Source organism: Oncorhynchus mykiss, chromosome 7, assembly GCF_057628025.1.
Source record: "Oncorhynchus mykiss isolate SJ-2025 chromosome 7, ASM5762802v1, whole genome shotgun sequence".
Taxonomy (NCBI): Eukaryota; Metazoa; Chordata; class Actinopteri; order Salmoniformes; family Salmonidae; genus Oncorhynchus; species Oncorhynchus mykiss.
In genome coordinates, this window is record NC_143028.1 from 11608514 (window position 1) to 11633625 (window position 25112).

Here is a 25112-nt window from a genome sequence, read left to right on the forward strand (position 1 = left end):
CAGTCCACCTGGTCGTGCTGCTGCTCCAGTTTCAACTGTTCTGCCTGCGGCTATGAAACCCTGACCTGTTCACCGGATGTGCTACCTTGTTACGGACCTGCTGTTTTTGACTCTCTCTCTCTCTACCTCACCTGCTGTCTCAAACTCTGAATTATCGGCTATGAAAAGCCAACTGACATTTACTCCCGAGGTCCTGACCAGTTGTACCCTCTACAACCACTGTAATTATTATTATTTGACCCTACTGGTCATATATGAACGTTTGAACATCTTGGCCACGTACTGTTATAATCTCTACCCTGCATAGCCAGAAGAGGAATGGCCACCCCTCAGAGCCTGGTTCCTCTCTAGGTTTCTTCCTAGGTTCCTGCCTTTCTAGTGAGTTTTTGCTAGCCACGGTGCTTGCTGTTTGGGGTTTTAGGCTGGGTTTTGTGAAATTGTCCGATGTAAAAAGGGCTTTATAAATACATTGGATTGATTGATGCTGCTGTAGGTGTGATCGAGGGTCTGAGTCAAATATTAGGAAAGGCTTTTACACCTAGATCACACCTACAGCGTCATTGCCCAAAATGGTACGCAGCATCATCTGGATGTGTGCAACCAAAAGGTCAACATTTACCTTCTGGATTTCAACTGTTGCTTTTCCAACCTTACCCAATATACACTTCACTTATCACATTTCTAACCTAACAAAATTCGAAATGACTAACTGATTGAACAGCTTTAAATATGTGAAAAAAACCAAGGTTGCCCCTACCCTTGATGGCGCCGTGGACTAGCTCCAGGGATATGGACCACTGGCCACTGGTTCTAATGTTGTTGATTGATGCCTGAGGCTTGAATCTCACTGTGGTTGTTTTTCTAGTTTCAAATATGTTTTATTATGAAGCATTGGTATCCATGTATACAATTGTACTGTTTATTCTGTGAGCGTCATTTTTACACGAGACAACAGTAATATACACAAAATTATCACAAGTATTACCACAGGATATTATTGCAAGAATGTATACATCAAAAACTGTATGAAAGGAAAAGCCTTGAGTCAAGATAAACGCTGTGGTTGTTTCATATCAATTTATTTTCCATCTTAAAGATTGGTGGGCAAATCTGTTTTGGTTTACAGTCTGCTTTTAGTCAAATGACATTTGTAATGAAAACAAATACCCTGAAATGAGCATGGATACTAAGACTGCAGTAATTCCCTTTGTACAAAACATATACATTTTTATTACATTGTCAACAACCACAGAAGTACAATCAGAACAACTAAATACAAAATGGGATAAGATTAACATTAAATCCACAGTGGACACTGACAAAAACACGAAGGTTTCTGGGATTATGTACATATTAAATGAACAAGGTGGAGAAGACAATTGCTAAAACAAAGGCCTGGTATGTACAATTACAGTAAAACGAATACAGAAGACGAGGCAGACTATTCCCCACCCCTCAGGTTAGGGTTATACCCTTTCACAATTTGTATTTTCTTTCCTGAGACGTCATGTTGTGAAGTTTCTTATAATGATAAGTAACATGCGTCTACCTACCTATCCATCTTCTTCGGCAGATTTAACATCTAATGGAGCACATTTGGCTGCTACCTCAGCCAGGCACTCCAGGCTTTTCCGGGTGTGACTACATATGTCTGCCGGTATCCTCCTGTTAACAACTATTCTGATCACTCGCGTGGATTGTTTGTTTGTGTCACTTATTTCAGGTGTTGCAGCAGGTTCAGGGTCCTGGTTTGGGTCGTGTACTTGAGGAATTGAAACAGATTCTTTGTTTGCCCTCATCCTAGTGTCAACTATTCTTATTACCCGGGTCTGAAAGTCACTCATTTTGTACCTTTTAGCAAGTTCCATGTCTGTGCAGCTTCTTTTGGGCACGGAAGCGGTTTCCTTGTCTGTGTTGGTTATTTGAATGTGTTCCTTTATCGTTTCCATTATCTGAGACGTTTGAGCAAGTTCTGCTTTTGTTTCGTTTGCTTGAGGCCTTTGAACGGATTCTTTGTCAGTCCTTTTTGCAGTTGAAGTGGTTTCCATGATGGTCCTGCCTAACTTACCAGGTTCCATGTCCGTGCAGCTTACTTGGGGCATTTGAACGAGTCCCTCCATTGACTTCCCACTCAGTCTTTGAACAGGTTCAAAGTTTTCCGCACTTACTTGAACAGGTTCATTGTTCATCTCACGTATTTGGGGCATTTCAGCTGCACTACAGCTTTCCATCCTATTGACAATAATTTTTATCTCCCGTGTAAGAGCAGGTTCTTTGCCCGTTTTGCTTATTTTATGCATTGAAGGGGTTTCCTTGCTTGTGTTGATCACTTGAGCAAGTTCTTTCCTTGGCCTGCCTCTGCGCTTTGGAATTAATTCCATTTGATCTAGTGTTTCAGGTGTCTTTGCAGGTACTTTATTTCTCTGATTTACTTTAGCCTTTCCAGTGAGATTTTGGGGTTCAGCGGGTTCTTTATTTATTTCCAGTCCTTCGATAAGTTGCTGATTCATTTCACCAGCTTGAGGCATTAGACCGGCTTCTGTGTGTAAGTCGGTTTCTTGAGACATTTCAATTGGTCCCTTCCTTGTCCGCCCTCTTTTAGATGTTACAGCAGGTGCCATGCGTGTGTCCATTTTCTGAAGCATTTTGCAGGATTCCTTGTTCATTTTGGTTATTTTGGGCATTTGAGTTAATTCCTGGTTTGTGCCGGATACTTGGGGAACTCGTCTGGGTCTCTTCCTTGATCTCATGTTACTGGGCATTAAAGTGGTGTCCGCGTTTACCTCACTTACCGGAATGGGTTCCATGCAAGTGTCGGTTAATTGTGGAATTTGAACAAATCCCTTCTTTGGCCTCCCATTCTTGGCCTGTACAACTGATTCTTTGTTTGTCTCAGCAAGTTTAATATCTGTATTGGTTACTTGAATGGGTTTGTGTTGTGTATCAGTTACCTGGGGCGTTTGGACAGGTTTCTTCCTTGGACTTCTGAGCTTGTGAACAGGTTCCAAGTGTGTGTCTGTTATTTGTGGAGTTTGAGTGTGTTCTATGTTTGTTTTACTTACTTGAACAAGTTCCTTCCTTGGTCTGCCTCTTTTGGGCATTATCATTTGTTCCATGTTTGTCTCGCTCATTACAGACATTTGAGCAAGTTCCTTCCTTGGCCTGCCTCTTTTAGGAATCTTCATTTGTTCCATGACTGTCTCGCTCATGACAGACATTTGAGCAAGTTCCTTCCTTGGCCTGCCTCTTTTGGGCATTTTAATTTGTTCCATGTTTGTCTCGCTCATTTCAGACATTTGAGCAAGTTGTACATTTGTCTCACTTATATGAGCAGGTTTCTTGTTTGTATCGCTGAGTTGAACGGGTTCCATGTGTGTGTTGTCTACTTGAGACGATTCAACGATTTCCATGTTTACCTTACTTACTTGAGAAGTCTCCGTGTCTGAACGGTGCGCGCCAGTTGCGTTTACTACTGGAGGCGATTGAGCAGGTTTCTTTTTCGTCATCTTCCTTCTCTTGAGATTTTGAACAGGTTTTTCCTTTGCCTCCCTTTTGTCCTCACTGTTCTTCGTCCATCGACTCAATGTAGGTCTGTGAAGGCATGAGAGGGACAGGAAGATACTAGTAGGTTTGTGCCTTGAGATAAGAGCAAGTGGTTGAAGTGAACCTATATACACAGGTCCTCAACCAAAATTCAGTTTGATTGCTACAGCTCCGTAGAGGATCACTTCTCTATAACTTACTTCTGGACTTTGTGGTAACCATGTTCTTTGATCAGATTCTGGTACTCCCGGGAGTCAGGCCTCTGAGTGGGGCCTTGGTAGTCGTCGCTCCTGCAGTGAACACAAGAGGGCAAAGGTCAGGGAGCACAAGGAGATAGGGATCATCATCAAACACAAACACATCAAAAACACAGACTCTCACCTGGAGCGAGATCTGGAGTCAGGTCTGGAACTCCGATCGGACGAGGACCTGAGCGCACATAGATAAATAGATGAGAATAACAAAATTACCTCCAGTTAATCCCACCTTTCTGTGCGAGGTAGTTTTATGGACAGACTTTGTGGTTACCAAAAGTGTAGCTACGGACAGCTAATTTTTAGCAACTACACTACTAGAAACCCCTCCCTCCAGGAAATAGTTCTTACCCGTCTCTGGAGTGGGATTGGTCTGAGAACCAATTCAGAGAGTGGGTTGGGGAGGAACTGGGATACTCTTCAGAACAACTCAGAGTCTGACTCTCATCCTCAGATCTACAAAAGGAATCCTGCAGGGACCACAAATTAATTAGAACCACACCAGAACAAATCAAGGGGAAATTATTTTCAAAGCTCATTTAATACATACATAAGTAAACAAACAGAACACTTTTTCTCCTGAGGGAGTAAAACTTACCCCAGGCTCCTCCTCCACCCCCTCTGTCCGGTCCTGCTGAGGTGGATCAAAGCCGGTTATCAGCCTCTCTGCGTGTCTCCTGGTGGAGGCAGCACTGGGACACACCCCCAGGGCACTGAGGGCTTTGAACACGCTGAGAGGACACCCCTGTTTCCAGAACTCGACCCCCAGAGAGGCCTGGATGAAGTTGCACTTATGCATGGAGGTGTAGAGGACGATGGCCAAGATAAGCCCCGCCCTCTGGCTGACGACATCACCTGCCTCCTCTTCTGTCCTCGGGCTTCAAAAGATATCAACGGAGAACATGTTATAACCTTTCATGCACACAGAGAGTAAGTCAATAATGAACAGCAGTCACATAAATCAGCCCTGTGGAACCCCGGTTTTCCCTGCATTTTCCAGGGTTGAGTTCAAGTACAAAACAGAATTTTAAATGTAAATATTTTACTAAAAGCCAGTTAATTGTTGTGACCCCCATACAATACAAATACTTTGATCATCTGGAATACTTTGATCATCTGGAATACTTTGATCATCTGGAATACTTTGATCATCTCACCGTTTCGTTTTCCTTGCTCCCATCATAACCTGTGTCCTGATGGTGTTGGGTTTGGGGAACATGGCCCTAAGACAGGCCAGGGTTATAGGGGCCTTTTCTTCCCCCCACGCTAGAACCGTGTCCCAGGAAAACCCACTCACACTCGCCTCAGTCAGCGGCTGACGCAACGGCCCACGTTGGTCCTTCATCAATACCTTACTCTGGTAAATCAGACAGATGGACACATACATTTCTTTGCCAAACACATCTATCGTCAACAACGACACACTCACACCTGATGAGCCATAAACTGCAGGTAGCCTATAAACAAATACATTCTTTAAATGAATTATGTTAAAACAACAATTACCTCCTGGGCGATGACCTCGGCGAGGAAAAGGGTCATGGCTTCCCTAGCTTTGGTCTTCATCAAGGACCTGAAGGCCTTCAGGTGCTGGTGGCTGTTCATGTAATACAGGGCCTTGGCATGAGGTCCAAACCCATAGCTCTGCTTAGTCTTGGAGAAAGGGAGCTTCTTCTTCTTGGGCCTTATACCTTCGTCAACGGGGACCGGAGACGGGAGTGTGGAGTGTGTTGTAGATTGGGGCGCCTTCGGATGTCTTTTTGTTGTCCGCTCTCCAAAGGAGAACAAGGAACTGATCTGATTTGAAGTTTGACTTGATAATGCTGAGGAATTGACTTGTTTTGATGGTGTTGAAGAGTGTGTGGTTGGGGCTATGGGCGTTGGAGGTCGTCTGATGGTTGTTGAATGGGATTCTGGGGAACAAGAAGTCAAGGTGGTCCATTTTTCCCCGTCCCACTGACGAACTGTCCTCCGTTTGTTTTTTTTAGAAGCAATGCACTCCTCTTCTATGGATAAAGAGGATGGGTTGGTTATAATTGGAGTTAGATTTGGTAAAGTTGTGGATGAGCTTGGTATTTCGGCACGGGGCTTTCGAGGTCTGCCAACTTTTGTTGGCAAATCTGACCAAGTCCAAAGCTTCCCATCCTGCTTGGTTTTCCTTCTGAGCACACCAAGACAGACCCAGCAGAGGAAGGAGGAGTCATCAGGAGTGATGTCAAAGACTAGCTGGAAGGTCTTGGGGCTGGTCAGCGTGGTGACTTTCCTCCTGTTGTAACCCTTGGGCCCCCTCACAAACCTCACCCCACAAATGCAACACGTCTCTGACTGAGACATTGTGGTGGAAATGTCAGAGCGCTTCAAAGGGGTCAAAAAAGGAGCTGATGGTTGTTAATCGAGGACTGATAACCTATTAATAAAACTCACATTGCAATTGTTAAACATACAATTCTCCTGTGGGGGACCAGATAAAATGTATGTATGGTTTGAGAAACATAGCAGACTCACAGCGGATCCTTCCAGTGGGACGCTACCATCCAGAAAAAGCCCCGGTGTAAGTACTTTCCTCACATTAATCGACCGTGATTTTCAAAAACATTAAGTGCGGAACGCCCTGGCTAAAAAAAAACACCTTCCAGTGGCTAATTGATGAAAATATCGTAAAGGGAGATATATGATAACATTTTCACTTCCCGCCAGCTACATGCGAAATATTGCCAACAATCTACAGTACCACAGAAGAACAACGAATTTGCACTAGCGATCACACAAATACGGCCTTTTATAAGGTATATTAAACATAGATTAAGGCAAATACATTACATTTCAAACTACTTTAGGTAGGATAACTCTTGAAAGTAATATAGCGTAGAAGTCAATGTGTTTCGATGGTCCGTTTTTGTGCAGTCACGCATGCGCTGGGCTTCTCCTTCCTACAAAAAAAAAATGGTTGACTAGACGCCCAGTCACAATACTGCCACCTTTAGGCTTGGAGTATAATGAAACATAGCTCTTGTATACATCCTCCATAAACAAAGGATATATATATACACACACACACCAAAACATTACATGCCATTCACTCATAATTTAAATTTGACAGTGATTAGTCAATAACACAAGCTGATCCATTTCTTTCCTTCTGACCTTTATTGCATACAAAAATATGACTGAGGTTGTCAGCACGGCTCTATGCACACACATGAATAATTGTAGCAGAAATGCGCGCAATGTAATACGCAGTGTAATGACCCGTGCATAAGCAGTACTAGCCTGGTCCCAGATCTGTACGCGCTTTAGCCAACTCAGCTTCCTTTGCCGTCCCATACATGTTAGCTACAGGGTTACCATCACACTGAACACCACAGGAGTGTAAGCTAAAGCACATACAGTTTTATGGCCAAGGGCCTATTGGAAATGGAACCCTATATAGTGCACCACTTTGAGTCATAGGGAGCAATTTCAGAGGCAGACCCAAGCTAAAGCAGTACAGACTCATTAGAAATTATTCTCTACATGCCTTTAAACGAAAACACATACAATCCAATAGAACTGCTATAAAGTTCATGGCAAAAACGTCTACACGGATGCTGTTACTGCTGGATTAAATTATATACATGCCATAAAAGAAAAGCCTTCCGCATCAAATAAATAAACTATTGTTACACATTTAGGATTTAAATGATTTGTCCATATCTGTTAGTGGTGGTGAGGGATTAAGATGGTGTCCTGCTCTGCTTGAGATGGCGCACCTCACACTCCGGTCTCTCTTCCAGTCCAGACAAAATTAAAGCAGCTAAACTCAGCTACACACAAACTTTTCAGTCAAAAAAATATCTATTTACATAAATATAGTACACACACATGCAGCACTCGTCTGCCTTCAATGATGATTCAACCATAAATTAAGACATTCAATAACACTCATAACATATGCCTCAGTTGTCACTCCACTTTCTACTAGTCATAAAAATAAAGTAACTAATATAGACATTATATATAAATATACACACACAACATTAACAAACACTCTGGTTTCACACAGAAAGCTTGTTTTAAATTTAAGTTCGCATCAACGACAGAAGGGATTTTCAAGTGTCTAACTGATTCCCCATTTAGTGTTTTCTAGAAGTATGACAGAGACGCTCTCTGGAGTCCAAGGCACTTCAGGCTGTATCTGAACACACAATCAATTCCAAACCATTCCTTTGTAACCTCTATGCTTCGGAGAACACCCACCCTGTCTTCACTACCAGGACTGCACTTCTACCCACTGATAGAGGGTAAGCGGTCATACTGTGGTCCATAGCTTTGGTCCTTTATGTCCTTTATTTGTATTTATTGCTTTTGTGCTTAGCTGTTCGCTGTAGTTGTCCTTCCTGTTGTAGTTTGGAGGCTGTGTAGTAGTCATGCCTGTTGTCGTTGTTTGTTATCATTTCTGTTGTAATGGTTGTTTTGCAGCTGTAATTTCTTTTTATGTAGTTGTGTAGTCCTCCAGAAGCCTCTGGTTGAGAATCTCCCAGATCATCAGTTTCCTGAAGAGCGGCATGTGACACTGAGGAGAGTGAGAGACAGTGAGTGAGTGAAAAAGAGATTGTACGAGTGTACACCGAGTGAGTATGATAGCCTACGACGGCCTATGTACCTGTCGGAAGGTGAGAGGCCACCCCTGGGCGATGTAGTCAGCATATTTACAGGCAAACACTCCACAGTCACTGCCATTCTTCTGCTGAGGGATCTCCTACACACACACGCACAAGGGATCCTGGTGAAAAGCAAATCACTAGAGAACGGATGCTATTTCTGACAGCCCTAGACACACTGTATACATTCAAGACAAAATAAGAACAAAGATGATTAGATATGCATTTCTGTCTGGGTAATTTACACTGGCCCTCAAGCTGCCCACTGTCCACTTGCACGTGTCCAGATCTTGGTCCTTCCTGGCCTTGTGCTCCTCTCTCAGGTACAGCCTGGACAGGGTTGGACGAACCAAATACATGTAACAGGATTACAGAATGAAATGACAAAAAAGATGGTCATCAGTTTACAGGTACTTTTGTCAAACCAAATGATTACTGGGAGGGGACTGAGGACTCACAGTAAGAGGCTGCAGATGTCGTCATGTCTCTGTCCCATAGAGTCATAGGACCTCACGGTCCTGGAGTTAAAGTTTATCACCTAGATAGGGAAAGGGAAATAAAGTCCACAGGTCCACAAATGACCACAGAGAAGGACCAGTGGACTTTCTAAAGCAGTGGTCACCAACCTTTTTTGAATCACGATCACTTTGAGTCAAAATGCAAGACAAGATCTACCGCTCAGATTTGTTTTATTTTTAACATGACTTAAAAAAACATTAGCCTATGCAACATTAACCAACTAAAAACAATTATGTAGCAATGAGGGTTGTGCTAAAGTAGGCTATAGGCCCAACACACCATCACTGCATATTGGCTATGCTTGAATTGCTCTGCCAATGTTTTTCAGACATTTCAAACGTTTGCTTCAAAACAAGCGGATCTACTCACGACCTCTCATGCTGTAAACACAGTCCAGTTCAAAGTGAATGGCACAGATCCATATATGGCAATGGTCTATTTGCAAATAGGCCTGCTGCATTGCTGATTGGTTATGCCGCACCAGTGTGTGTAGAGTATGGGCGGAGTCGTGCGTGTCAATGCAATAGAATCCTCCTACGACGCGTTCTGCCTACAACAAAATCACTTGCATAGGTAGTTTTATTTCAGTATGTTGCATTGAAAGTGGCTAGTATTGCATTGATTCAATCACAATTCCTACAGTAAAGGGAAACGTTGATAGTGTAAACTCTAGAAAGTTGAGGGAAGTTCAATCTCGTGCTTCTCTGCGCAGGCTGATATTTCAGCGTGCAGCTCAGAGGCAACATTGCCTATAGGGGTGCACTTGATTTGCTCTATGGGCCTACCCAGTAAGCGGAGATCTACCTTCAAACACATTAAATGGTTCAAAATGTGAACACAGCCTTCTCAGCACTAGGGCTGCCGAATCAAGTGCAGAAATGTTTGGTGATCGACCGGTTGGTGACCACTATTCTAAAGTGAATGAAGCCCCGTCAATCTGGGGAGATTTACAGCCAGTGACCAGTGGACTCCCAGGTGCAGCGGAACCAGGATGATGTCATACTGGAAGAGGTCCACAGCTTTGGTCCATCGCTTCACGGCGGCGTGCCCCCCTCCATGTAGTTTGGGGAAGAAGAATGTACTGAAGGAGTAGACCTTCAGCCCTTGCCCTGCACTACTGCTACGAGTCATCACTAGGGACAGGTAGAAGTTAATCACCTGAGACACAGAGAGTTATTTTGTTAGACACACATCTATCCTTCTCTTTCTCTCACAAGCATGCACACCCTCACTAACACACACACACACCAACAACCTCAAACTTAACAGCCAACAACCATACACACCTCATCATTGAGCCAGCTCCCTTCCTGTAGGGAAGCCAGGTCTCTCTGTGTGATGCATAGCTTGAAGGCTGAGCTCAGGACCAGGTTAGGATCCCTCTGAGACAGGGCACAACTCACCTCCACAGCCATCTCCTACACACACACACACAGTTTGAAATAAACAGAATGAAAACAGACCGATAGAATACCTACACTCATATGTCAACACACTACAGACATACCATTACAGGGAAAAAGAACACTCACCTTGCTGAACCTGGGGAGCTCCTCAGTGCTGTTGAGTGTGTCAGTGTGTGTTGGCGTCTCTCTGTCCACCAGGTTGAGTCTTGCTGCTACCTCTGCAGAAAGATCCAGCTCTGGCTGCTTCTGCTGGAGGGAGAGAGACTTTTTTTTAACAATCTTATGATGCTTCATAGCAGCCTTATGACTCTTCCTAGCATCCTTACTACAGTTCATAAGTGTGTGTCCTACCGTTGCATTGCTGGCAGGTTGTGTATCCACAGCTGCGCTGAGAGGCTTACTGAGACACAACTCTCCTCTCATGTCTCTGGTTTGTTTGGCTGAGGATGTATCTCTCCACATATACACACTGGGGTTGGCTGCAGATAGGAGAAAACATTAGCCTAGGACAACAGCTTCCAATACATGAGAAGAGGGGTGAGAGAGGCTGTGATAGTAGTCTACCTCTGAAGGGTCCTGTCTTTGGGGTCACAGACTCATAGGTTCTTCCCAAAATGGCCATTCTATGTCCATCCTGTGTAAATGTTGCCCTGTGAGGAAACGAAGAAAACAGAGATTTGTAAAAGCTAGCTAACGGAACCACGAATTAAAACTATAATCTCACACTCTCCATCACCACTCACCCCTGGGGTTTGGTGCGGGTGAAGGGCAGCGGTTGGCTCTTGCTGTATTTATCGGACACCATCTCCAGTAGCCGTCTGTAGTGTTCCTTATCACTCTCCTTCAGAGCCTGGAAACAGAACAAACCTGACAACTACTGACATACCTGGCGTGGCATTTAATAAAAACCAGGATCAATCACAGGGTTGATTTTCATTTCAAACTCACCTCCTCCACTGCCAAGCACTGTCTGTGAGAGCGGTTAGGGGTGGGCAGGTCTGAGCTGGGGGGTCTTGTCCCAACCCCCACCCCTTGGGTAGGCCGACTGGGAAGGAGCTGGAGGGAGCATCTCTGGGGCTTGTCTGCATCTCTCCCTCTGTCTGGGTTCCCTGGACCCAGCACTAAGCCACTGAAAACAAGACCGAGAACAACACTTACAGGAGGAACATCCCACACATGTAGAACCTTTATGTTAAAGCCCCAGAACTGAAAGTACGCAGTAGACAGAAGATACCTACGTGTGTTTCCTCAGAGGGGGAGAGGCTCCCTGGAGGAGGCCCAGCCCCCCTCTCTCCCTCTGTCCTCCTACCGTTGGTTTCTCTGGAGACAAGGAAAGAGGGATAAACAGGTTGAAGCAACCACTTGACCTGTCCCCTCTGCTGTTACACATATTATATACCATGATGTTGTAATGTACAACACAGCTGTCCTCCTTCCTTATCGATCAAACAATCAGAGCCCTCGTTACTCACCCATTTTCCAATCAGAGCTGCTCATCCATGAGGTGTGGAGTTCATCTATTCCCATCAGGCCCACGGGGCCCTACATAATAGGAGTGATTTAGGACATAGTCAGATGTGAATATTGTGCAGCTATTGCACAAACATTTTAACGTTTATGTACTGGTATGTGTCTTTCAGTCAGAGCAGTGGTTTATGGGTGTGTTGTGTACGGTACTAGAACGCACCACTGGTACACATTCATACCTGGCTTGCTGTGTACCTTCCGTTTCTCTCACTGGCAGGAGACAGTGGGTTCCTCAGTCTCAGCAGCCCAGCCACCCCTGCTACAGTCTTCTTCACAAAACTAACGATGTCTATGACAATATGAGAGAGTACAACACACATTAATTATAAGAACAATGGCTAAAAGTTATTGGTAATAGGTTACCATACCTTTTCTTCGTCTCTTGATCGCCACTGGTTCACTCTGGCTAACATTTTCTGAAACATGAACGCTGTAACAGAATGTAAACAAGTAACTAGCCAGGTAGTAAAGTTACATTTGTTAGCTACAGTACCTTATTATTTGGTACGTTAGGAAATAGTAAGCTAATGTCTGGTAAGTGGCGCGAGGAAAGAGTTAGCTCGCCTTATTTATTTTTGAAGCAGCTAACACCAACTGGAATGAATGACAATTGTTGCTAATAATTAGCTAGCTAGGTTAGCGAGCTTGGGTGACAAGGTTTTAAATGTTAAATGTTAAACTAGCTGTTAGCTAGTTGACTGGCTAGCGTTTGCCAGCCAGCTTACTAACGCGTTACATAAACAGCTACACAGAGCACACTAGCACCAAAGACAGTACATGTGCCAGTCACCGACCTCTGGTAGTTCCTTTTGGTTGGCCTGGCGTTGCTATCCAGCCGTTGCGAGTCTATCTCCCCGCCAACGTTCAAACCAGGCCAACCGGAATGTTTTTGCCCGGTTATAGGCTCGAAGAGCGACGATAGTCCGTCAACTACCCATCCGTACATCACAGACAGATACGAGAGAATGGAAACTTCCTCGTACGGTCGGGCCAGGACTATCTGCGGTTTAAAATACAAGCTCAGTGGGCACAAATGTTCTACCTGCGCCAAACCACCATTCGCCTTCTATCTAGAACAGTTAGCCTAGCATTTAGCTTCGTGTTGAAATGACTGAAGTGAATGTACACAAACGTGAAGACCGTAAACCGTAGGGGGAAAACGTCAGACTTCCTCGTACGGTCTACTTGGATATGCTAATCTTATTCCGCTTTCCCGTACTACTTGCCACTAGGAAACTCTGAAATGTATGACTTGCTAAGCGGTTGACATCGGCACTTGTAAAAATACAACCAGTTAGCGAACATTTCGGAGTTTTCTAGTTCCGACTAGTATTTGAACGCGGAATTAGACTGGTACTGTGGCATGTAAAACATCTTAGCCCGTGAAAAGGCCTGCTAGGGCTCTGTTTTGCATATCATGGGTGTTGTGTGATCGGTTGGATTGTCAAACAAATCACTTCAAAAACTAGGCTACCTGCGCAGTTCGAGCCACTATAACAATTTATTTTGCTGATACTCTGTACTGAACTGTAAAGCCTACTGGCTAGTTTCACCCATAATTTACACAAATGTATGTTTATAATTTCCGACATTTGGTAGGGCATATTATAATTTCCGACATTTGGTAGGCATATTATAATTTCCAACATTTGGTGTGGCCATTTGTTTGTCAACTATAGTTATACATGCAGCGTCTCTTCTGTCATAACTTGTTGCCCGAGAAGACTAAATACAGTAGTGATCGCCAGACTAATGTCTTACATCGATAGGATGAATGCATTAATCTAGTTAACACCATTAAAGTACGGTTGTAACCAAACGCTGCTTTCCCGACTAAAGAAGGGACCCGGAGACCCACAAATACATGTGTGTTTGATTTTGGTGACACGGCGACTCCTCAGGCAGAGTCAACCCTGTAAAACATGCAGACAAGTCAGACATGGATGGGAGACAGATTCTACTCAAGGGCAATAGTATCTAAAGCACTCGAAGCAGTGTCGGAAGTGACACTGGATACTCAAGCTAAATTCTCCCCAGGAATTTTTGAGACAGGCCCGAAAAACAAAAGGATTAACACCATTTATAATATGGTTCCTCATCTCGAATTCAAGTTCTGGATAGAATGAACTGATACAGATGATGCTAACTTTGGATAGAAATTAGTATATAAATTGTATGTACAATTTAAGAAGCCTATTGGTTGGACCTCAACTAATTAACGATTGTTGCCTAGATCGGCCTGCATGTAGTGTGGCGCTTTGTATGCCGCGGCCGGGGATCGAAATATGGTTGCTCCGCCTCTGAGGCCCTTGGACGCGCATCCGTGGCTTGCGCGCCAATTGCATCTCCGGTCGTTTCAAAAGGACAGAACACGATTTTCAGCTTGTTGCCGAAGTGGGCGGGTTTTGTTTAGGAACACGAGGAGAACACAATAACAAAACAAGGGGGGGAATGGTTGGTCCTGTGCAAAGTCTCCAAATGGCATCAATTTGACCGGGTTTAAGAAAATGAAAAGCTGATGAAACACGTTTCTGAGAAGACTTCAGTACGTTTTGGAACCATATTTGATGTGGTTTAAACACTGTCTGCTAGCAAAACAGTGTCGAAGATAACACATTGGCATTTTCTCAAGATATGGTGAAAGAAAGAAATCATACACTGAACAAAAATATAAACGCAACATGCAACACTTTCAAAAGATTTTACCAAGTTACTGTTCATATAAGGAAACCAGTCAATTGAAATACATTCATTAGGCCCTCATCTATGGATTTCACATGACTGGGAATACAGATATTCATCTGTTGGTCACAGATACCTTAAAAAACGGTAGGGGAGTGGATCAAAAAACCAGTCAGTATCAGGTGCAACCACCATTTGCCTCATGCAACTCTTCTTCACATAGAGTTGATCAGGCTGTTGATTATGGCATGTGTAATCTTGTCCCACTCCTCTTCAATGGCATTGCAAGTTGCTGGATATTGGCTGGAACTAGAACACGCTGTTGTACACGTCGATCCAGAGCATTCCAAACATGCTCAATGGGTGACATGTCTAGTAAGTATGCAGGCCATGGAAGAACTGGGACATTTTCCAGGAATTGTGTACAGATCCTTGCGGCATGGGCCAGTGCATTATATTGCTGAAAGGTTAGGATTGCGGCAGATGAATGGCACGACAATGGGTCATTCAAATTGACAACATAAAATGCAATTGTGTTTATTGTCTGTAGCTTATGTCTGCCCATACCATAACCTCACCGCCACCATGGGGCACTCTGTTCACAATGTTGACATCTGCAAACTGCTCGCCCACACAACACCATATACACGCTGTCTGCCATCTGCCCGGTACAGTTGAAGCCAGGATTCATGTGTGAATAGCACACTTCTCCAATGTGCTAGTGGCCTTTGAAGTTGAGTATTTGCCCACTGAAATCGGGTACAACGCTGAACTGCAGTCAGTTCAAGACCCTGGTGAGGAGGACGAGCACACAGATGAGCTTCCCTTAGACGGTCTCTAACAGTTTGTGCAGAAATTGTTTGGTTGTGCAAACCCAGTTTCATCAGCTGTCCGGGTGGCTGATCTCAGACAATCCTGTAGGTGAAGAAGCCTGATGTGGGGGTCCTGGGCTGGTATGGTTACACGTGGTCTGCGGTTGTGAGGTCGGTTGGACCCACTGCCAAATTGGAGGCTATTTTAATTTTCAGTTCTCTGGTGGACATTCCTGCAGTCAGCATGCCAACTGCACGCTCCATCAAAACTTGAGACATCTGTGGCAGTTTGTTTCAAAACTGCTAATTTTAGAGTGGCCTTTTATTTTCCTAAGCACAAGGTGCACTAGTGTCACCCCTGTCATGTGGATGGACTATCTTGGCAAAGGAGAAATGCTCACTAACAGGGATGTACACATATTTGTGCACTGAATTCAGGAAAAATACACTGTGTATGGAACATTTCTGGGATCTTTTATTCATGAAACATGGGACCAACACTTTACATGTGGCATTTATATATGTATGCCCCAAATGATTACATAATTTAATGGGCATCTCAGTGATTTAAAGCCCCAGATGAACCAGCTGAAATTGTTGCTGATATAACACATTCTAATATAGTATAGAAATGGTTTCATTTATAATTACCAGAGCACCAGTACATGGCATATCAGTGATTTGACCCCTATGTGAACTGTCATGATCTGCAGTGTAACTGAAGACATAACTACCAAAGACTGGTTTCCCCCTTCTGTAAAACTGTTGTCAAATGACACTGGACTGGAATGACCGTTCTAAAAGAACTGGCCTACTTAGTAGTTACTATTTTTCTTGCCGGACACATTTTGAGATGGTAAATATTTGGGCGTCCAAAGCGCCCCAGAACTAATCACCAGCGTTACTGTTATAATCTCCACCCGGCACAGCCAGAAGAGGACTGGCCACCCCACATAGCCTGGTTCCTCTCTAGGTTTCTTCCTAGATTTTGGCCTTTCTAGGGAGTTTTTCCCTAGCCACCGTGCTTCTACACCTGCATTGCTTGCTGTTTGGGGTTTTAGGCTGGGTTTCTGTACAACATTGAGATATCAGCTGATGTACGAAGGGCTATATAAATACATTTGATTTGATTTGATTTTTGATTTACTGAATGATTAACCAAGTAAAATGGAGGGGTGTTTGTGCCACCATCAGTTTTTGATCAACACACAATCTAACAATACTGTAAGCATTGATGCAAGTCTGTGCATGTCTGACCCTGCCTATTTTCGGCCCCGCCTTTAAAAGATGCGCAAGGCAAGTAATCACACAATTAAAATATTTATTTTGTAGAAATGGTGATCGATAAAAAAACATTGACAAAACATGTCCACCAGCTTTGATCTATAGCTCGGAATTCCAGTGTGAAACTTTATCAAATATTAATAACCAAGAACATATATACAGAATCAGAGATACAAATGTGTATAAAACTCAGGTAGAAAAATAGCGATCTAATACTTTCAAAAACACATGCATTCGGGTGAGAAGACCTCTTAGGGAGTTACTCGGAAGGCCAACAGAAATGTGTAGATTTTTTTTCCCATAAAAAAATAATTTAAAGTCTTAAATTCTAACTTTCTAAATCAGATATTAGACAAATACATTCCATTGTATATTTAAACACAAAGATGGATCATAAGGATGTTGGATTGAAAGGAGGCATTCATACACGGCTTCATTCCTTCCTTCAGCGGTCAGACTTCTTGTGGTAGGAGAGAAGAGATGGAGAGTCTGGAGGAGAGAGAAAATGTGTCAGAACCAGATAAGGGCAACACACAATCTCTCGCTCTCTCACACACACAAACATATGAACACCCAGGTGTCTGTGGAAAAACACCCCCAGTACAGAAGAAAGCCATTCTAAAATGGACAATGGTCCATTGAATGGTTATGTAGTGACTACCCACGTGTGCCTGCTTACACCAGATTGTGCCCTACCCTGAGATGTACATCCTGGTACTTGTAGTTTGTACTTGTAGTTTGTTCAATACGGTGAGGGTGATGTGGGGAGATAGTAACGAAGCAGTGTATTCCGGTACTTGTAGTTAGGTCCTCACCTGGGCCGTACCGGTAGATGGGGGACAGACAGCTGAGGTACAGCCATGTCCTGTTCTTTTGCAGCCACCGCTGCCAATAGCCAATCATATCAGGGGAACTTGGAGGTGGGGCTAAGTAAGCCCTGCTAACTGGGTCAGGAGGTGGTGAGATTGATTGATCAGTTTGTCAGAGAGGAAGTATGTCCATGGTAACAATGCCGTCCCCTAACCCAGGCGATTGTGGGTAGTGGACTTGCCGTGGTACGATGCCATCGCCAAGCTAAAGCCCCTCTTTCTCTCTGTCACCTCTGATCTTCCCCATCTCATTCAGTGAGTGTGTGCTCAAACAGTAAGTGCAACCAGTGTGCGTTTGTACCTGGATGTGCAGCCCCTAGGCGTTGCTGTACGTTCTCCAGGTGGTGGATGTAGTCTGTCAGAGATCGCTCGCCATCCTGGGACAGAACACTGGACGAAGCAGGCTCAGAGGACAGGACCGGGTTGGAATACACTCTAGGGGGGATAAGAGTGGACAGAATAAGAGGGGAGAGAAAGAGGGGGGAGAAGAGGAAGAGAGAAAAGGAAAGAAATTAAATCTCAAGGTATGTCGTTAGAGTTTCCCCCTCACATTAATGGATGTTTACTATGTAAGGAGCAGTACCGGTTGTGGAGCCTGAAGGGTGATTTCATTAGTGAGACCACACCCTTACGGGTGGGGCTGCTGTCTCTAGTAGGTGGAGAGGAGTTGTGATTGGCCAGTGGCTGCTGCTGCCTCAAAACCTCAGTCCTGGAAGCTGAGAGAGAAATAGAAAGGTTACACACTGAACTGTCGATGTACCTTGCCTGTGTGACGTTGGTAATCCTATCTTCATCGCTCTGGATTTCTCTCACACGCACCTGTGCTGTGTCCGTTGACAGTGACAGTAGTTGTAACTCCTCTCCTGACGACTCTCTGCCACTTTCTGGTCAGGAACTTCAGTCTGGAGGAGAAGGACAGGGAAGGGTTAACATGCATAACACAATAACCCATAACTCTATATAACACCCACCCACCCACCCACACGACCAACCCAACCCACCGTGAGATGGCGATGACAGCTCGTACTGCAGCTCTGAAGCGTGAGAGTGGAGAGTGTGTGTGGGCGTGGGGGGGCGAGGGGTGCGCCCCCATCCGAGCGATAAGACAGAGAGTTGCCTGTTCACAGTCCTGAAAGCCCCCCAGCAGCAGCAGGAGGTAGCGCTTCTGGTAGACCAGAGACTTCCTAAAGCTCTCAGCCCGTAGATAGCGCTCATACAGTCGCTGGAACTAGAGGAGGGACAGAGACACAAACAGGGTTAAAGGGACGTCAAGACAAGGGACTTCACACCAGATGATCCATGCGGACATTCAGCCCAGAGGTCGAGTGTGTTTCTGTGTGCGTGAGTCAGTCTGTTAGTTTGCCCGTGTGGCTCACCTTGCTGTTGCTGAGGTCAGTGCTGGGCCGGTTCTCAGTCTCTGCCTGTCGTAGATGTCGTTCCAGACAGGACAGGGTGTGTTTCAGGTTAACCGTCTCCTGACTCAGCTCCTTCACGCGGGCCGACAGGTCAGAGTTCTCCCTCGACAACCTCTCCCCCAGCGCCGAGGAAGAAGAGGAAGACTGCAGGGAGAGAGAAATTGGTTATCATGGTCCTTATCAAACTAATCTGTTGTAGTCGCAAATCCCCCCCAAACACCATAAATACATTTAAAACACTGCAGTCTAGCTCGTCTCCCAGTGCTTCATGTTGCTATGCATGGGCCTAGCTGTGGTCAGCCATTTCTGGTACCTGGTGGTTGTATTGGGTTGTGCTGGTCTGGTCTGGCCCAGTCGATGTGTTATTCTTGGGTTGGAGTGGGCTGGAGTTGTACTGGTGTCGGTTGGACAGTCTCTCTGTGGCCATCTCTCTCTCCTCCCTCTCTAGCTCAGCCAGAGTCTGCTGGAGATGTCTCATCCTCTGCTGGTCCTGCTGCCGCAATAACTCCAATTCACACTGCAGAGAGGGAAGAGAAAACAGGAAAGTAAACAAGAAAAAGATGGCATACAAGTGGCTGAGACACTGTTGTATTACAAGTCAGACAGGCAATGCTAAAATGTTGTGTGTAAATCTCACCAGTTTGTTGCTGGTCCTCTCGTGTCGCTTCTCTCTCTCCGTCTGCTCCTGTCTCTCCTTCCTCCTCTCCCTCTCCCTCTGTTCCTCCCGCTCCCTCTCCTTGTCATTGACCGATCGAAGCCTCTCCCTCAGCACGTTGAGCTCCGCCCCTAAGCGACCAGAACGCTCTCTCTCCGTCTCCAATGCTCGACTAGCCTCCTGCTGCTGCTCCTTGAGTGTCTCCATAGTAACTCGGAGGCGGGCTGCAGCATCCTGATCTCTCTGTGCCTCCGCTCTCCTCTTCCTCTCTTCCTCCTCTACTCTCCTCCGGTTCTGCAGAAGTTCCGCCCTCAGTCCATCTGTCACGGTGGCTAGCTCCTCCCCCTGCCTCCTCTCCTGCTCCAGCTGAGAGCGGAGCTCCGAGATGAACTTCCTGTCTCTGGACGCGTCCTCTTCTTGTCTGCGTGTGATGTCATCGAGACACCGGGCGGAGCGCTCACGTTCCTCCTCCAGTTTTTTCATGTGGGCGTCGGCTAGACGGGACTCAGCTTCTTTCAGGAAGTGTTCCTGCCGACTCTTTTCCTGTGACTGGAAAGTGTCGAGTTGCCGGGCGGAACGGGCGCACTCCTCCTCCAGCTCCTTATGGGCATCGGCTAGACGTGTGTCAAGCTGTGATTGGAGGAGGTGGCCGCGGGAGAGTTCTATCTGGAGTTCCTGTCGGAGGTTACAAGAGGTCGTCCTCTCCTGGTCCAGCTGACCCCTCAGGGTCACGACCTCTGATCTCTGCTGCTCCTCTTCCTTCTCCCGGAGGTGTGTGTGAGTTCTCTCCTGGTACAGCTCCTGCTGTAGCTCCTGGACTCTGGTCTCCTCCCTCCTTACAGCCTCCTCACTGTCCTCTATACACAGACTGGGAGAGGACACACACATCAGTATTTATTTACGTGTGTGTGTGTGTGTGTGTGTGTGTGTGTGTGTGTGTGTGTGTGTGTGTGTGTGTGTGTGTGTGTGTGTGTGTGTGTGTGTGCATTCAATAATGTATGTGTGTATGTATACCGGAGATTGCGGATCTCGTTTTGTAGTTCCTGCTGGGTGCTGTGGGAGGAGTTAAGTCGTTCTCTGTTCTCCTCTAGTTCCGCCCTCAGCCTGGATAACACCTCCCCTTTAGATGACTCCTCCCACTGAGAGTGCTGCAGCTGCAGAGCGTGTCTGTCTGCAGAGAGCAGACGCTCCACCACAACACGCTGCTGCTCCTCCTAAGGAGATGAGGGAAAGCGAGATATTTTTGGTTTCACCCTCAATTAAGCTAAGCAGATACAATGCAGGTTTTTTTGTATTCTTATTTTTTTTACAGTATACAGGACTTCCTTAGTGGAGACCGCTCCAAACACGCTCACGCAAACACACACCTGTCTCTGTAGCAGTGTTTCCAGCTGACTGAGGAGGTGGGTGGAGTCTATCTCAGGGTGGGAGGAGAGAAAAGCCTGCAGCTCAGAGCGAAGCCCTGCCCTCTCACAGTCAAACACACCCCTTACTGCAGCCTGCAGCCCTCTGCTCCAACCAGCATCCACCGAGTTCTCCTGTTAAAACACACAGGAGGGTCAGTATGCACACATGCAGAAGTTAAGCACACAGCTCACACACACACACACACTCACCGGTCTCTGTGCCATCCGACAGAGCAGTTCTCTCAGAGCGATGACAGTTTCCTGTAACGCCCTCTTCTCCTGCTCCCAACACATTGGAGGAACTTTAGAGTCTAACTGACAGATCGTCTGGTCCAATGAGAGGTGGTTAGAGGGGGCGTTACGCTGGGAGAGGGCGAGAACCCTGCAGCTCTCCTGGTACACTCTCTTCAACAGACCCTGGAAACACACACATAGTTTGCTATAGGGTTCATTTGTAACATTTAAGGTGTGTGTGTGTGTTTTTGTGTTCATACCTGTAGTTCAGGAGACAACAGTTCGTCACTGTAGCTCATACTCCCGGCGGCGCTGTCTGTGCGTGTGTTGTCTGTGCGTGTGTTGGTTGCGGGGTTCATGCCTCGACAACGCAGGTACTCCAAGAACTGAGCATCCAGCCTCTCTGTCTGCTCCAACTCTACCTTGAGTCTTACACCGAGCTCTGAACTGACATCTACACGACAGACACAGAGAGACAGAGAGCGAGAGAAGGGAGAGAGGTTAGACAAATGAACACAGACAGACAGACAAGACCAACAAAATGACAGACAAACAGACTTACTGCTGCCATATCCATCACTGGCCCACTCCGTTGCAGACAGAGAAGAGGCGGAGCCAAGAGATGAGGGAGGGGCCGTCAGGTCCAGGGCTTCCAGCTCATGCACCTGACAGGTGAGAGAGGTTTAATGTGTGTGTGTGTGTGTGTTTGTGTGGTGTATGTGGACACTTTCTCAACCCTTTTTCCACCCACCTTGTCAGCGTCCATTGAGTCCAACATGGAGAGGTTGTCCGAGGCAGAGATGGACCCAGGGGAGTGGGTGCTGTGTGTGCCCAGCTCTGGGCTGATTGTCCCTGGACAGGGCTGGTCTTTCCTTACCCGGGGGGAGGCTTTAGCCTGGAGCTCCAGGCCTGTGCTGTTTAAAGCACTGAGGTCAGACAGTCTAGAACCGTGGAGAACAGAGGGGTGGAACCTGTCCTCTCTGGTTCTCTCCTCAGAACAGTCCAGTCGACGGAGAACCTCAGGAGAACTCAGGGACCCGTTGCGAGACACACCGTCCTGGAATCCTCTGGGCGTGACGTCTGGTGGAGGAAGATGATCACGGTCATCCAACAGCTCTGCACTCAGAGAAACACCATTGTCTGTGTAGCAGCTTGAATGTGTACTCACCCTTCAATGAGTGTGTCTGTCTGCTGTGCGGGTTGCAGGTCTGTCTGAGCTGCAGCAGTTCTCCTTGCTGATAGGCCAGCTCCTCTTCCTGCACGGCCAGGTCTTCCTGTAGGCCCCGGAGCTCCGCCTTCAGATGCTGGTTATTGGTTTCCAGGTCAGCCAAGGCCCGGTCTTTGGTCTGATTGACAGGTGAGTGAAATAATCAGAGAATACAGTGTTATTTACAGTCCTTTCAAAAAAACATTGAGTTTAAATGCACACGCCTGTCCGTACCTGTCCCTCCTCCAGTAGTTTCTCAGCTCTCTCTGTGCTGGAGCAAAGACCCTCCTTCACAGCTGCTAACTCTGCCCCCAGGGCTTGATGCTCCGCCCCTAGTCTCTGTAGCTCCTCCTCCCTCTGTCTCAGGGCAGCGTCAGCCTTCGCCAGAGTCTCCTCAGCACATGTCTGTAAGAGAACAGCCTTCATCATCAGCATCATCATCACCAAAATGATCGATATCAACAGCACCATCAAATATGTAATCCGTCTACTTTGCACAAAATCTTTCTTGCAATCTGTTATCCAGGGCTTTGATTCATTCAAGAACCGCATTAAAACCTTGAAAAGACTACACAAGAAACATGTGCAAAACTCCCACCAACACAAATCCCTTACCCTTCCTACCCACACTGAAAATACAGTGCATAACACTGAGCGAGTAACTCTACTCAACACCATCATTATTTTCCCCAAACACAAATCTATAGCAAACTGTTCACCAAGAGTGTTTAAAATAGTGCTTGGAAACTCCAATTCCAGAACACATGGCAAGAAAACTATACTCCATGTTCAGAAAGAAAGTAAATAAATGCCAGTGTGCAAGAACTTCACAACACGGAACTGTTTTCTGACCACTCCTGACTTCCTCTTTCTGATGAGGTCACTTCCTCTGTGAGTAACACTCTTCTGTTGGGTGCCAACACATCAACATCTCGTAGTTTCGCTCTCTCTCTTACGCCATTTCTTAGTCTCTCCCCCGCTATAAATATTCCATTTAGCAGATGCTTTTTCTCCAAAGACTCAATCTCTCGTTCACTCTCTCCCTCTAACCATAGCCAGCTGTGGTAGAGGGAGCTCACACCGCAAAATACCTAAATAGTGAAAGTTACTTAGTGTTGCAAGTTAGGCTTAGAGAGGCTAAATGGAATGGATTACTCAAGTTTGAATGAAAACATCAAAGGCAGGCTTTCAAAGACGACAACTTATCTTTTCTCTGTCAATCTACCAACTAAATCTGCAAATAACTAATACTACTGAAGATATCACCGCTCCTACATGGCTAGAAAGAAATGTGTTTAAATTGATGCCACATGTTGAGTCAATCTGATTGGCCCGACACTGCCGCCACTTACCAGCACTTCCTTCTGAGCCTCCTCCTGGTTGGCTCGCCTCTCCTCTAGCTGACGGCTGACTTCCTGAAGGCAGGCCCTCTGAGAGGTCACTTCCTGCTGGAGGCGTTCTATTTCCTCTTGGAGTCGGCACTCCCTCTTCCGCAGGGCCTCGCGTTCTGACGAAAGTTCTGCCTTCGCCGTCTCGACAGCCACCACGGTCTGTAGCAGGGCTTCAGTCTCCTTCTCCCGCTCTTCAACCCTTGATTTTAGCTCCAGGACCAGGGAGTCTAGCCGAGTTCTCTCCCCTCGCAGGGAGTTTGTCTCCTGGGCAAGAGCCTGCCAGCGACCGCTCTCCTCCACAGCTGCATCCCTCTCCTCCTCCAGCCCTTCTATCCTGGCTCTCACCTCTTCAAGCTCTGCCTCTTTTAGATTGAGTTCTCTCTTTACCTCTTCCCCCCTCTCCCTCGCTTCCCTGAGCCTCTTCCCCATCTCCTCCCCCTGTCCTCTGTACTCTTCCTCCTGAGAGAGCAGCAGTCTCTCCATCGCCTCCTTCTCTCCCACCGTCACCTCCAGCTGCCCCTGCAGGGCCTCCACACGGGAACGGAGAGAACGGGAAGAGGAGGAATGGAGGAGACGCATCTCCTGCTTGAGACTGTCGCCCTCACCTCCTCTCGCTCCTCCTCTCTCTGGTTGGGGGTACTTGGCAGGTTCCGGGCTGGGAGCAGGCGAAGGGTTAACACTGTCGCCCTCTTGTGATAGGTCGCTGACCTCGTGGTAGGCGGGGCAAAGGGTGTTTAGCTCGGCCTGTAGCGTGCTGATGACCTCGTGAAGCCGCTCCTCCTCTTCCTGCTTGTCCTGACGCACCCTGATGATGTCACAGCGGAGATGCTCCACCTGGGAGCGGACGTCTTCAAGTTCTGTCTGGAAGGCCTGTAGAGAGACCGGGAGAATGGCTTCCAGTTCAGGCAAAAATAATGACCGTTCCATTGTGTGTGTGTGTGTAGTGTGTACTACATTGAGGTCACAGTAGTTTGAATTCTGAAAGATTATGTCATTATATAACGGGGCTGGATTATGGAGGTGTGTGTGTGTATGGGTGGGTGTCTGTGTACCGTGATGTCCCTGGCTGTCTCCAGCTCCAGTTCTAGCTTGTGTATCTCCTGGGTCAGGTGGTCTATCTCCTCATTCTTCTCCTCCAACAGAGCAGATGGGAGACTCTCCTCCTCTCCTATCTCTCTCTCCTCCAGGCGAAAGGTAAGGGCTGAAACTGTCTCCTAAACAGAGAAAGACACAGGGGGGAGATTTAGAACACAGAAGGACAATCATTG

At 46.3% G+C, this 25112-nt stretch overlaps 3 protein-coding genes across 15 annotated transcripts in view; all 3 read right to left on the reverse strand.

Moving 5' to 3' along the window:
• Positions 1 to 1060: 1060 nt before the first annotated feature.
• On the reverse strand, positions 1061 to 6747 carry LOC110528860 (uncharacterized). Its single transcript, XM_021611019.3, has 7 exons — positions 5304 to 6747; positions 4955 to 5154; positions 4396 to 4675; positions 4149 to 4267; positions 3925 to 3972; positions 3744 to 3833; positions 1061 to 3591 (listed from the first exon to the last, which is right to left on the reverse strand). Exons 1-7 carry the CDS (start codon positions 6129 to 6131, stop codon positions 1554 to 1556), a joined length of 3603 nt encoding a protein of 1200 aa, XP_021466694.2. The 5' UTR covers positions 6132 to 6747; the 3' UTR covers positions 1061 to 1553.
• Positions 6748 to 6923: 176 nt separating this feature from the next.
• LOC110528872 (sentrin-specific protease 2) lies at positions 6924 to 13206 on the reverse strand. 2 transcript variants are annotated; one of them, XM_021611040.3, is made up of 16 exons: positions 12684 to 13206; positions 12258 to 12319; positions 12069 to 12178; positions 11835 to 11904; positions 11601 to 11682; positions 11311 to 11491; positions 11106 to 11212; positions 10927 to 11012; positions 10714 to 10841; positions 10489 to 10611; positions 10243 to 10374; positions 9908 to 10114; positions 8896 to 8975; positions 8683 to 8767; positions 8440 to 8535; positions 6924 to 8349 (listed from the first exon to the last, which is right to left on the reverse strand). In XM_021611040.3, exons 1-16 carry the CDS (start codon positions 12833 to 12835, stop codon positions 8269 to 8271), a joined length of 1782 nt encoding a protein of 593 aa, XP_021466715.2. In that variant the 5' UTR covers positions 12836 to 13206; the 3' UTR covers positions 6924 to 8268. The 2 variants fall into 2 exon arrangements, with proteins under 2 accessions (XP_021466715.2, XP_021466716.2); XM_021611041.3 differs by having other exon boundaries at positions 10489 to 10608; positions 12684 to 13196.
• A 3481-nt stretch (positions 13207 to 16687) lies between these two features.
• Positions 16688 to 25112, reverse strand: part of pcnt (pericentrin) — a 34388-nt gene continuing 25963 nt past the window's right edge. For 6 of the 12 annotated variants that reach the window (XM_090242286.1, XM_036982803.2, XM_036982801.2 and 3 more), the window contains 19 exons: positions 24897 to 25058; positions 23806 to 24714; positions 22688 to 22858; positions 22415 to 22592; positions 21998 to 22326; positions 21809 to 21911; positions 21507 to 21700; positions 21223 to 21429; positions 20974 to 21144; positions 20621 to 20820; positions 19589 to 20474; positions 19265 to 19468; positions 18913 to 19095; positions 18538 to 18764; positions 18356 to 18438; positions 18120 to 18252; positions 17838 to 17971; positions 17483 to 17611; positions 16688 to 17156 (listed from right to left, as the gene is read on the reverse strand). In XM_090242286.1, the coding sequence (XP_090098412.1) occupies positions 17113 to 17156; positions 17483 to 17611; positions 17838 to 17971; positions 18120 to 18252; positions 18356 to 18438; positions 18538 to 18764; positions 18913 to 19095; positions 19265 to 19468; positions 19589 to 20474; positions 20621 to 20820; positions 20974 to 21144; positions 21223 to 21429; positions 21507 to 21700; positions 21809 to 21911; positions 21998 to 22326; positions 22415 to 22592; positions 22688 to 22858; positions 23806 to 24714; positions 24897 to 25058 (4647 nt within the window). In that variant the 3' untranslated portion in view covers positions 16688 to 17112. The remainder of the gene's footprint in view (positions 17157 to 17482; positions 17612 to 17837; positions 17972 to 18119; positions 18253 to 18355; positions 18439 to 18537; positions 18765 to 18912; positions 19096 to 19264; positions 19469 to 19588; positions 20475 to 20620; positions 20821 to 20973; positions 21145 to 21222; positions 21430 to 21506; positions 21701 to 21808; positions 21912 to 21997; positions 22327 to 22414; positions 22593 to 22687; positions 22859 to 23805; positions 24715 to 24896; positions 25059 to 25112) is intronic. The other 6 variants (XM_090242288.1, XM_090242291.1, XM_090242287.1 and 3 more) reach the window with 3 other exon arrangements.

Coding starts and splice junctions, on each gene's coding strand:
- LOC110528872 (XM_021611040.3), bottom strand. CDS start 12,835: ATGTACGGATGGGTAGTTGACGGACTATCGTCGCTCTTCGAGCCTATA. Junction 11,013..11,105: donor ACCCGCACCAAACCCCAGGG/GTGAGTGGTGAT, acceptor GTTTCCTCACAG/GGCAACATTTACACAGGATG. Junction 10,842..10,926: donor AAAGACAGGACCCTTCAGAG/GTAGACTACTAT, acceptor TCCTATCTGCAG/CCAACCCCAGTGTGTATATG.
- LOC110528860 (XM_021611019.3), bottom strand. CDS start 6,131: ATGTCTCAGTCAGAGACGTGTTGCATTTGTGGGGTGAGGTTTGTGAGG. Junction 3,834..3,924: donor GACTCCAGATCTCGCTCCAG/GTGAGAGTCTGT, acceptor TGTTCACTGCAG/GAGCGACGACTACCAAGGCC. Junction 3,592..3,743: donor GGTTACCACAAAGTCCAGAA/GTAAGTTATAGA, acceptor ATGCCTTCACAG/ACCTACATTGAGTCGATGGA.